The 12,988-nt window shown below is 32.5% G+C and overlaps 2 protein-coding genes across 2 annotated transcripts; both read right to left on the bottom strand.

The window, feature by feature from the left end:
- Positions 1–5,218: 5,218 nt before the first annotated feature.
- Positions 5,219–6,259, bottom strand: LOC125220824. Its single transcript, XM_048122960.1, has one exon. It carries the CDS (start codon positions 6,257–6,259, stop codon positions 5,219–5,221), a length of 1,041 nt encoding a protein of 346 aa, XP_047978917.1.
- Positions 6,260–11,732: 5,473 nt separating this feature from the next.
- On the bottom strand, positions 11,733–12,776 carry LOC125219821. The gene has a single exon (XM_048121894.1). It carries the CDS (start codon positions 12,664–12,666, stop codon positions 11,878–11,880), a length of 789 nt encoding a protein of 262 aa, XP_047977851.1. The 5' UTR covers positions 12,667–12,776; the 3' UTR covers positions 11,733–11,877.
- Positions 12,777–12,988: the final 212 nt, after the last annotated feature.

Here is a 12,988-nt window from a genome sequence, read left to right as displayed (position 1 = left end):
TATTCAATGATATTTTCTCGTGGCATATATATTTGACTCTCGTTTTGCTCACACATGTCGAGTCTGAGTTTGAATTCTATATGTGGGCATAAATGTTCCAACTTTTTTTATAATAAGAAAATTATGAAATTGAAATATTGAGTTTTAACAATAAGACATCTTTTGGCATGGGGCGTGTCAATATAAATTCTTCTATTGGCCACGTTAGACCTCCTTGCTAACCTAGAATTAAAATAGTAGGATTATTTAATTTCACCCAAATTCAAAAATAGTGACTAATTAATTGTACATGTTTAAAATGATGTTGTGTTTACAAATATAGGTGATAGACACAATTGGAGTTATATTTGTCAATGTCACATTTTGGAATAAATCGTGTGCCGACTAGTTGGTGGAGTGCTTGTTTATAATTTAATACTAATATATGATGCTTTAAAAGGAATATATGTAATATGTTGGACCTTTTATTTTCTCCTCTACTCATCATAATTTACTATTGAGATTTTACAATTGAGATTTCTTTGTCAAACATACTCAAATTTGACATATGTAACAGTAATTGCGTTGGACATGGTAATTAATGGGAGTTAACAAAGTTGGCTACTGAATTAATTAATAATGCTAAGATAAATTTTGAGAGCTATACCTATACATCAATTGGGACACAACTACAAATATCAAAATCGTGGGGTAACAAATTTAAACTCAATCTATAGTAAATAGCTTAAACATTTATAGCCCATCTTTATTTACTACTATGTCATTTATGACCTTTTGCCCTAACTTTAATTGGAGGATGTTCAAAAATGTACAACTCTTCTTGTCCATAATACTTCAAAAATTCCAATTTACACTTTACTATAAATTTTTTATATATTATAAAAATTTTTTATTAGGTTGATGATCAAATAGAAAATTTCTTTTTCGCATTTATATAAATTTGATATGGCACCTTAAATTTAATGTTAGTGGACTAGGGTTTCATAATATTTTTTAAAGTTAATAAAATAGGTTATATGATGCATAGATAAATATAATATGCCAACTTTGTACTATTTTGGTTAGGAAATTAAATAGTTATAAATACTCATCAAAGAGTTATTAATTAACTCCTTGCAACTTACCGTAATATTTAAGCTATATACATATATATATGATTTTGATGTGTCTAATAATTGTTTTTCACTCCACACTATATGTTGAAAAACATTCACATTTAATTAATGTATATGTGTCCAAACGTGAACGTCAAATTCATTGTATTATTGACCCAAAAGATTCTCATTTGTTCTTATAAAGCTTAGTTTTACTATTTTTAAACTGAACAAACAGTTATTACCTACAGATTTGGTCTACAAATGTTTAGTGGGGATTCAATGTATATTATAATAATAATAACCATCAATTTCTCTAACTGATTAATTCACCTTAAATTATAGTAATATATATACTTATAAATTTTACAACCTCACCAAATTATTTCATACAAATTTCACTATTCCTTTTTTAACCTCACCACATTTATAAGACCGATTTCATTTACAACCAAAGCGAAATTCACAATCAAACTATTGAGGTGATTCGAACTCTCAATTTTTTGGTTAGAGCAAATAATTTTTATAATACTATGTAATTGTATGTAACATAAAAAAGGTGAATAATTGATAAAGAAAAATAAAATATTATAGGACAAAAAAATATTATTTATGTTACCACGTGACTTCTTCCTTTTTCTTTTTTTTCTTTTTTTTTGCATCTGAATACTTTATCATTTTATGACATATATAATATATTATTGGGAAAATGCAACTTTTACTAATATGAACCCAAAAAATTATTTCAGTTGATTTTGATTGTGTTATATGTAATGAAAAACCCCCCAAATAAAATTAAAAAAGTGAAGGACAACGGTCAAGTTGATCAGCACACGAGTTCCATCAATAGTATTTAGGTTATTTGCAAAAACATACTATATAAAATGAAAATGTCACACGTGCTAAGAGAGTGGGAAAAATTGAAAAAAATGAGAGAAACATTCATATATAATTGCAAAAGCTACACCAATTTTCTCTTATTCTCAAGAAGTTGGCCCCCACCAAACCATGTCACATGTCACCATATATTAATAATTATGTGTATATCTTATCAAAAATTGGGGAGGCCCCAAATCTCTTCAAATTCTCCACGGTAATCATATTCTCATCTTTCATTTCATGTCATTTTATATCCTCTTTTTTCTCTAAATTTTTCTTTATTTTATTCAATCTTTAGAGAATCTTAGGTTTAGTATCTTCAATTATTAACTATATGCCCCATCATAATATTTGTTACTCTAACAAACTGTGAAAAATAGAAGAATATAAATATGATAGTTGACATTATTTTTGCATGGAATATTAATTAATGTCATTTAGTATATATAATTGTCACCATTACTTTTCTAATATCGCCGCATGTATATATATAAACAAATAAATATTTGAACAATATAATATTGTACATATGAAAATTGACACATGAGAATTGGTAAGCCTTTATCAAAAATATATGAAGATAAAAGCGAACACGATGTTCCACTTTAAGGGGCATAGTGTTTTTTAATTGCAAGAATATTTGTTTATTGCTTGATCTCTAAAATCTCATAAGTTGCAAACGAAACAAATGTGGAGCCAAACATGTTGTTATCTATTTATAATAATAACAATAACAATAACAATAACAATAACATAACAATTGTTATTGCTATTATATATGTATCATATTTTTATAAATTTGTAGCTACAATTGGTTGTCTTTAATTGGCAGATTAAATTGAGCTAAACACAGCTTAATACTATATAACTTTGAACGTGAATATTTATAATTAAGCTTCACATGAATTAATATGACAATTGCAATAATGTACGTATATACAATTTCTAAAATGATTGGTTAATTATTTTCTACTCCCTCAGCCATAATAAACATACTATTTTGTCATTCTCATCCGTCTCACCAATAAATGTTTCATTTGCTTTTTTATTATTCTGACAATGGGCCTTGGATTTTTCTAATATTATTTCACTAATATTTCATTATAATTAAAGTATGACCAATGTTTTATTAACCTTTTTTCTATTTAATTTTTATTTATTTTTAAATACTACTCCACAATTTATGTTAAATATGGACTTCTATTGTAGGACTCCTATTGCAGGACAGCAGAGTTAGGGCAGGGTGGAAGGAGCTACTATTAAACTTTTTTACCGACTAGATATTTTGCCATCATTTGTTATCATAGTTAGAGTAATTAATTGCACACTCATTTTTACATCAATTTCAACAAACTCGTGCAGCACACATAATGATTAAATTGCAGTGCACATGTCAGGCTACAATTTTCATATGTCATATTTCTAATTTTTTTGTCATTTAAATATGCCTGAAAATTTAATGTTTTTTTTAACAATAGGAGTACGCTTTTTTATTCACGATGAGTACAAAAAAGTTGCATAACGCATTCAAAATCATAATTCATGTCACTCATATATTGGATTATAAAATATACTAATTTATTAAATAAATTATAAATACACCAAAATAATTTTCTCGGTGCTATCTATAGGATTTAGGACCTGGTGAGATTAGAAATACTTGATTTTCCACATTTAATTTATCAGTCTAGCTCAAAATCAACATTCGTATTTATCCACATTTGATATTCTCCTTTTGGGCATATATTTTGACGCTTTTATTGGTAAAATATACTTATATAAGAGAATCAAATTAGCATGTCTATAAAATGATGCGACAACGTCATATATTATGTTGGAATTTTACACAAATAAGTATGATATTTATCGATAATCTTAATTGCATAGTATAAATATCAAATAGTAACACATTCTCACATACTCCTATAGTCCTATACCCACGGTTGATAAATGCATGGGCACCGTGGAATACTGAAATATATCAATATGTTCATTCATTTATATCAAATAGTTAATAAATTTACAACGTACAATATGTGTGAAATATACAACGAAATAAAAATATGAGAAGTTTCTCAAATCATTATATTTTACACGGGTTATTATATTAAAAGCAAGAAATATATACACACTTCACTATCTTTTGTAAGATTACTCCAAATGACATAAAACTCATTAAATGATAGTATTTTATTTTGCTGATTTCTTCTAGTAGAAAATACATAGTTGACTTTGCAAAATTTGAAAGTTTGTCATTTGTGGTTATCTGATCAATACTTTATTCATATTTATTGATATATGTGGTTGTTTGATTTTATCTCAATTGTTTGTTGTAATTATTATTTAGAACTTCTTTCGGCGTGAAGATATTGTAAGTTTATTATGCGTATAATTATTTTTGCCTATAATGATATTGGATAGAGAATTTATTTTTGCCTATAATTATTTTTGTCTTGAACTGTTTTAAACACACCTCCACAATAAAGTTTATTTTGCAATGCCGAAATCTTCTCAGGTTGATGACGTCTTTTAAGTCAAAATTTGGAAAATATACTTTAATCAAACGTCGAATGCTAAAAAAACTTAAATTAGAATGCCATTTACAAATATGACAAATATGCAGTAATGACTAATATACAATGTAAAAACTCTGTTATTTCCAATCCTAATTCTTTATTTATATCTATAATTAGCTATCTTGCATAACAATTTAAAACTATAATATCTGAAAATGACTTTGAAAATTAATTTTGTCGCAGTCCTAATACACTGTATTTGGACGTGGCACGAGCTAATACAACCCCCATTATTTTATGTATATTCTCCAATTTATCCCTTTCTATCAAATGGGGGTTGGTGGGAAGAAACAATAAGATAATGAAAAATAGTAGATTTATTTATTTATGAAAATTTGAAGCTCCAAAACATCATCTTCTTGTGTTCTAATCCATCTCACATTTCACTTTCTTATCAATATCTAAAGATTAATTAATACGAAAAAGATATTCATAAATAATTGGGCCTTGAGATATTTAAAAGAACAGTAAAGCAGCCGCATCACAGTACTGCAATTATTAATAAAAATTCAAAAAATCCCGAAAATCACGGTGAACTGAAGAGTGATAATAAACAGTATCATAAAATTAAAACCACAAAAAAATATCCATGTATACAAATATATTAATTAACGAACTAATCCGTAATTACTTTAACTTAATCTACAAATAAAGAAAAAAAATCTTGATTTAATCGGAAGGACAAATCCATGAAGCAACTGTACCTTCTGCAGTGGACGAAGCAGCATTCTCCATTCCTTTTTCTGCAACATTCAAATTGTAATTCTGCGATCCACCGCTGTTTATGTTGTTGTTGTTGAATTCTGGCAGATTTTGTTGAATCGGATCGTTATTCCGCACCGATTCGCCGCTTTTCCACATGCTCAGATCGTCGTGTTGCGCCGCGGCGGAGGAGGCGGATGCGCCGCCGTCGCGGCTGAGGAAGCCGCTCAAATTCGAGAAATTCATTTGTGGAGTGTTAATGCTGTGGTGTTGATAGAGCTGGAAATTGTTCGGATTGACGTTCGATGTGGACGCGGTGTTGTTGTTGTTGTTGTTGTTTGCGATCGTCGTCGGAACGATGGCGTCGATCATTGTGGAGTTCAGAAATTGAGGCGGCGGCGCGGCGGAGGAGGAGGAGAACGGGGAGAGGATCTTATGCGCGGCGGGGCGGAGAGGGTAGAGAGGCCCGAGGCCGTCCAGATGCACGGCGGATCTCAGCGCCGATGCGGCGGAGAACAGATCGAGCCGCCGCGAGTACGGCGAACCGCCGGAGAACGGCGCGGCGGGGATGCCGGTGAACTCCTGCACCATTTGCCTGAAATTGGTGGTGTCAGTGGTGAGCACCGTCGTCGGCGCCCGCCGCGACGCTCGCGTCCGCTTCTTAGGGTTTCTCGCCTGCTGCGGCTGCGGCGGAGCCGCCGCAACCTGCTGCGGCCGCGCCGGCAGCGCCGAATTTCCGAGATTCGCGAAGGATTGATTCTCCGATCTCAATCCCCTCGACCAAATCAGATCGCCGTCGTTGGCGCTGGCGTTGGCGTATCCACCGGCGTGATCGAGGCTCTGCGTGAGATTAGGGTCGAAGAAATTGGGGCTTTGATGAGAGAGAAACTGCGGCGCGGTAATTCCGCCGAAATTGTGCGGAGCGGTGAGGAAAGAGGAGCTGGAATCGAATTCCTGATCATCGCCGCCGCTTGACGACTGCATACTCCCGCTATTGCCGGAATCCATGGCTGAATCGATCAATTTCTAGAGAGAGGGATGGAGAGGGAGAGGTGCTTAAAGTCTTAAAGATGGTGTTATTGATGGAGTTGGTAAACCAGCAGCAGCAAGCAGAAAGTGATGGTTGCAAAAGTTGAAGAGGAAAAGGAGAGAGAATCTGAGGAAAACTGCATGTAAAAGGTAAGATCACACCATCTCCTCCAAATCAGACAAAAAAAAGCTTCACATATATAAGCATAAATATCACAGTCATACAAACACACATGTATCTATGATGAATGAGTTCATCCTTTCTCTCTCATGAATTGGTTTAGAGAGAGAGATTGGTGTAGGTCTCATGGGAAGTACTAGGGTTTTGGGAGGTGGAAAAAAAAGGGGTGAAAGGAGAGAAGAGGAGAGATTAAATAAAGGCAGTTAAAAAAAGAGGATTGCATTTTGTTTACGCCATTAAAAGAAAAGAGGGGTGGTGGGACCGGGATTGGAGCAGAGGAAGGAAGCTGCCGGTAGGTGGCGACGGGTCAAACTCAAACACACACACACTGAAAGTGAGAGAAAATGGTTGGCCAGTTTGATGTTGAGTGTGAATTGAAGGAAAATGAAAGAGAGAGAAAGGTACTCCAATATGAGATAATATTCACAAAAATTACAACTATATATTTATAAATAAAATCATTTTTTTTTTAAATCTCCATGTATCTAGCTCAAAATAGTTATTAGCAAATGTTTTAAAAACTGGACCGGCAAACGTACCGGCAAAGCTACTGGTTTACGGTTCAACTGGTCTGACCGGTCCAACCACTGGTCGGACCGTTTTACTGTAGCATATATAATTAAATATATTATATAAATACTCAAAAATTAGATTTTTGAACGTATTTCACATAGATTTATCGGCGTGACACGTCAGGTAAATTTCACCAAAAAAATAAGGGTTGAGAAAATTACACACGACTCAAAAGTTTGTGATTTAATTGAATATTTTCGAATTTCATGAGAAATCTCAGAAAGTGTCCAAGTAGATGGAAATAATTGCTGTTATCCCTCTTTGAATTGTCTAGACAAAACATCAGCATCCTACGTGCCTTCGTCTTCGTTTATTGATGTATAGTCTCTGGATAGTGTTTTTTAACTGACCATCCGAAAACAGACCAACAAGGCAAGAAAAACTACTAAAGACACAAATGGAATACTATTAGATTTTTTTGGTTATGAGACAATGGAGAAATTGAAAAATTTATGATAAGAGTTTTGTTTTGCCATTTACGCCGGTTGCTGAATAAGAGTCATATTTCACTTTTATTGTAAGTAGGCGTCACATTCCACCAATTTATTTCACCCACATTTTATTATAAAATTAGTAGATATATAAGTGAAACTCATATTCCACTAACTTATTCAATTCACTTTTTTATATTTATTTTGCTAATTTGGCAATTGTTTTATTTTATCTTAATTAATGAAATTGATATGATCTACTACAATACTACTGTCAAAAAACATCGATGTATAACGATGTATCGTAATATAGTCGACTCTAGATAATTTAATTTGGTAAACACTATACATTCATTAATCGGAATAGTGGGCTACAAGAAATAAAGTACTATGAGTTTAATTAATTAAGGGAATCAGTGTAGGTGGCTAGGTTAATTAAAATTGCCTAAGTTTGGGTAAAAAGGTAGGTTAACAAGGACAAATTGCAATTAGATGGTTGGTAACGCCGCCGCCGCCGCCGTGTTAAGCACCGCCCTCCGCCGCCGTCACGTTAATTTCAAGATCTAAATGAGTATTCGAATATTGGAAAGTAGAGTACGTACACATTTGATGCTCTTTCCTTCCTTTTTTTAGTGTCTATTTAATTATTATTCCTTGTAGCTAATTATATGTGGTTACAGATTTAATTCAGGTGTTAATTTATATTTCTGGGAAGTAATAAATATTCGTTTAATTTGAACAATAATTGAGCTCAAAATCATCATTTACACCTGCTGCATTATTTATTTGCATGTTGGCGAATAATATAGTTTGTAATTTTGTATATATTCTGGCATTATATTCATGTTTGAAAAGAATATATAATCATAAACACCGACGGATTAATTTAATTTATTTGAGTGTAAAATGTAAATATTAATTGAAAGATTATTGGACAAGTTACCAAATGTATTATATTACTATTATCCCCCCCAAAAAAATATTGAGATCAACATCTTCAAGATATTATTAGTGAATAAAACAAATGATTACATATATATTAACATGTAATTTTGATAAAGCCTAACCGTAGCTGCTACACATGTTTGAATATTCTCCCACAATCTTCACGTTATATTCTTTTCAAATCTCGATTTCTGCATAGTTTAATTAAGAGTTGGTTGATTTCCATTTAATTTTTATTTTGCTGATATATAGTTAAAAATTAACTATTTGGATTGATTAGTTCAACCACATTTCTGTTAGCTGCAACTATAAAAAAACTCTCCCTTTTGAATACACACACTTAAGAACTTGCACGTCAGAGAAATATTTTGCTAACCGAATTATATAAAAATCTGTTGGATTTTATGTAGTTTAAAAAATTATTATATTCCTTTTGGTGGAGGCATTGGCCAACTCTATCAAATTCCCAACTTTTAAGATCCGAATTCCCCACGTATTTCGTTCAGGAATATTTGAAAATTGCGGCTATTTTATTCCACCTTTATTCCTAAGTTTGGAAAAATGTAGGAGTATTTCATAATTCTATTAATTTAGCAATGGGGTATGATAGTGGTAACATCCAACCTAAAAGTGACATATTTTCGTTGTACGAAAATGAAACGCGTGTAACCCCTTCTTTGGGTTGATAGTGATATTTATTTTTGTATAAATTGTGTATTTTTTAGCCAATGAAGAGCGAATTAATGATTATCGATCCATGACTAGTTGATGGAATGAACAAAAGTCTATATTTATTTATATAAACATGTAAATGAACAAAAACTAATTTAAGTCCACGCACTCCGACGAATCTAGCGGAAAACATGGGGTATAAATTATAATATAATTGTATCTTAAGAAAATTTATTTACGTTAGTAGTATTATTTTAAAAATACCATGCATATATGATACTCCATATTAAGTGTATATCATCAAAACTAATACAATAATCTAATTTTTATATATTCAGTCCATTAATTTCCAAAAAAAAAATTTGTCATTTTCATTTTGACATTTCAAATAATGAACCATTGTTGGGCTTCTAAGCCCATTATTTGCAGGGCTTTAAGAATCTAAGGCCCACTTAAATTTCAGAGTAAATAAATTTAAAAATGCAGCATTAATTATTAAATATAAAAAAGCCCATTATATTTGGGCTTGGAATCTAGGTCCACTTAAATTTCTGAGTAAATAGATTTTTAAAAAATGCAGCATTAATAATTATGCTATATGAAATAAAATAACGTAATGTTTTCGATAGAAAATATTTATGTCCACAAGCCTTAATTGTTGCCTAATACTAAAATTCAAGTTTTTTAAGACACTTTATTTTCGTTACTTAGTTTTGTGATCTTAATTAAGACGTTATATTTTATATTATCGAAATTAAATAACCTCAAATATATAGTACAAATCTGTTATTTTATGAAACCTTTTCAAAGTATTTGTGGAAAACTATTTATAATTAACCTTTTGTAATTATTTCAACGGATATTTATGTATAAAATAAAATAATTATGTACTACTTGGAAAAGTTGATGTATATATTTGAGTAGGTATAATATGTGGATGACGAAGCAAATGATGGAATTGTATGTGTATCAATCCCCAAAAATTTGAATATTAAAGTTCGTAATTAACTATTGAGAATTATGAAAAAGTAACATCTGTAACACTTTTGAGATTTGTATACTACCTAAAATTCCGCTTAGTGTAAAGAATATTTTCATCATTTCATCCTCACTTGATTATTGCTCCACGTTACGTTCTTGATGTGGTCACCACTTTCAATGTTTATAAATTTGTTAAAAAGATTGGATCCCTCAAACTACAATAAATAATTAAATAAGTGTATTATGATATGTAAAATCGATCAAAAAAAATATGGTTATAACTACTTTTATCAGAAAACAACAATACTCACTGATTATAAATAAAGAAATCCATCTTGGAAAAGAAAAAATATTACATGTTTCCGAATTTCAAATTCCAATAACATCACCTCCTAGAACAAACAATAGGGTTTACAATAAAATACATAAATATCCAGTCTGTATGCTTATATTTGTACATACTTATGTAACACATAATACTCCCAAAAAAGGAAAGTGAAAACAAGAAACCTAATTGTAGGAGCCATTGTTCATAATTCTCCATTCATGCATATAAATTGTAGAAATATTATTTTGCACGAATTTTAGAATTTATACAAGGAAAAATGATCAGAAATTCATGATTTTTAATTAAGTTCTGTTCATCTTGTAATTTAAAAAGGGATATTGTGCTTATATTTTACTCCATGATCTTTGAGTGAATTTTGGCATTTTCCGCTAACTCTGAAAGTGATAAAAAAATCACAAAATTTAAGATTAGTGTCAATTTTCCACGGTGGGTCATTCTTCAAACCCGACAGGTTTACGAGGCATATTTTATTCGATTAGGCACATATGTTCAATATCAAATCAAAAATTTCAGCGTTAAATCGACATCGTTTCATTTGTAATTGAGACTATGCCATATCACGTACGGCTATCCACATCAGATCAATGTCTATGAAAAATTTTCTAATCGGGTCAAGTTAGGAAAATTGCATAGTTTCAAAAGTTTGAGATTTTTAACATTTACTTTCAAAGTTCGTGAAAATTACCACTAAACATGTGCACTTAACAAAAATTCAACCATGTCATCAATTTGAATCACATGTGTACCAAATTGATACTCCCTCCGTTCCATAGTAATAGAGTCATTTCCCTTTTTAGTAAAAGTCAATACATTTTTCCGCATCTACTTTATTCTCTCTTACTTTTATCTCTCTTCATCTCTCTACCTTTTTCATTTTCCACTTTATTCTCTCTTTATTTAACTCACCTAACACAATTTTTCTTAATCTCCGTGCCGAAAAGTTTTGCCTCCATTACTATGGAACGGATGGAGTATTATATTACACTAGGAAACTTGTAATGGAAAGATTGAGAAAAACATTAAAATTCATGTTTTTTAACTGTTGATTGCAAATATACGAGACATACTGAAAGTTGATTAAAATGCATAATTTTTTCTATAGTAGTGAGTAAAATTCTAAAATAAACTTTGACCCATGATGATAAATATACACTCTTTTTCTATAGTAGGAGTACTTTTTAAAAATCAGTCATAAATATTACTACTACTATTTATATGAATATAGTTTGTAGACAGAGATATATAGTACAGTATGGGCTTATGGCGGTAAGATAAAATTTGCAATTGTGCATTTATACATATATGAAATGACAATTAAAATGGAAAAATGGCTTGCTGTACACAAATTAGTACACATAAAAACCACATACAAATATAAATCACTTTTATGTCTTAACACAAACTATTTAATCATAAAAAAAAAATAAAAAAAAATGAAACCGTAATGACATCTCTCAAAGCATCATCATCTCTTCCAACTCCTGCTTCTGCAAATCCTCTCTTGAATCCAATCCTCCTTCCCAATCTCCACCGCAAATTCACAAAATTCCGCCCCCTTCTCTTCTTCTTCTTCTTCTTCTTCTTCTTCTTCTTCTTCTTCTTTTTCTTCTTCTCTCTCCTCCAGCCAGCTCTTCGCCGGCGCCGACCTGCAGCGCATCAGCATCAGCGCATTCGCCGGCGGCGCCGCCTCTTCAACCACTTCAACCACACTCTCCTCTTTCCTCAATTGACTATTGTTCTCCTCTTGCAAAATCATGAACCACTTGGAAAACACAGCTCCTCCAGAGGAGCCCTTGTTGTCTAATTCTTCTTCTTCTTCTTCGTCGTCGTCGGAGCTGATCTCGGCGGCGGGGATGGATCCGAAGCAGCGGAAGTCGAAGCGGAGGTTGCGCAGGCATGTTAGAAACTGCAAGGCCTCCTTCTTGAAGCCCAGCGCGGCGGCCCAGGGGGGGCGCTTCTTCTGCTTGCGCATCCGCTCGATCTCCTCCATGACGGATTGCCAGTTTTTGCAGGAATTGGGCTTTGAGGAGCGGACCTTGATTTGGCCGGCGCATGTCACTTTCGGGGAGGTGGGCTCGGAGTCAGCCTCGTTGTTGGTGGAGGATTTGAGGAGGGAGGGGCGGCGGCGGTGGTGGGGGCGGGCCGGGCTGGAGGAGACGGGCTTGGGCATGAGGGAGAGGTGAGCCCGAGTAGGGAAGCATACGAGGAGATCGGTGGAGGGAGGAGGAGGGCCTTTGCCTTCTCTGCCTCTCATTTTTATCAATTCTTTATTTTTTGATGATTTGATGTATATGGGATTGGTGTGGTTTTAGGTTAGTTTGTTTTTGTGTTTGTGTGTTTTGGTGATTGGTTTTCAAGTTTTAAAAGAAATGAGGGGGGGAGAGGCATTAAAGGTTGTCCCTTTTTTGTTGTGTGCCTTTTCCTCTTTTACCTTAGAGTTGGAGGTGCCATTTAGATATATATTACTACTATCATTCATGATAAAGTACATTTTCAATAAATTATAAGGGTTACTCGTTGTTACAAAAATTGTGTATTTAAGTCAATCGTCAAAATTGTGAATTAATTATATGTAA

The sequence above is a fragment of the Salvia hispanica genome, chromosome 4 (genome assembly GCF_023119035.1).
Source record: "Salvia hispanica cultivar TCC Black 2014 chromosome 4, UniMelb_Shisp_WGS_1.0, whole genome shotgun sequence".
In the NCBI taxonomy this organism is placed as follows: Eukaryota; Viridiplantae; Streptophyta; class Magnoliopsida; order Lamiales; family Lamiaceae; genus Salvia; species Salvia hispanica.
The sequence above is the reverse complement of the archived record's forward strand: the minus strand, read 5'-3'. Positions and strand labels throughout refer to the sequence as shown.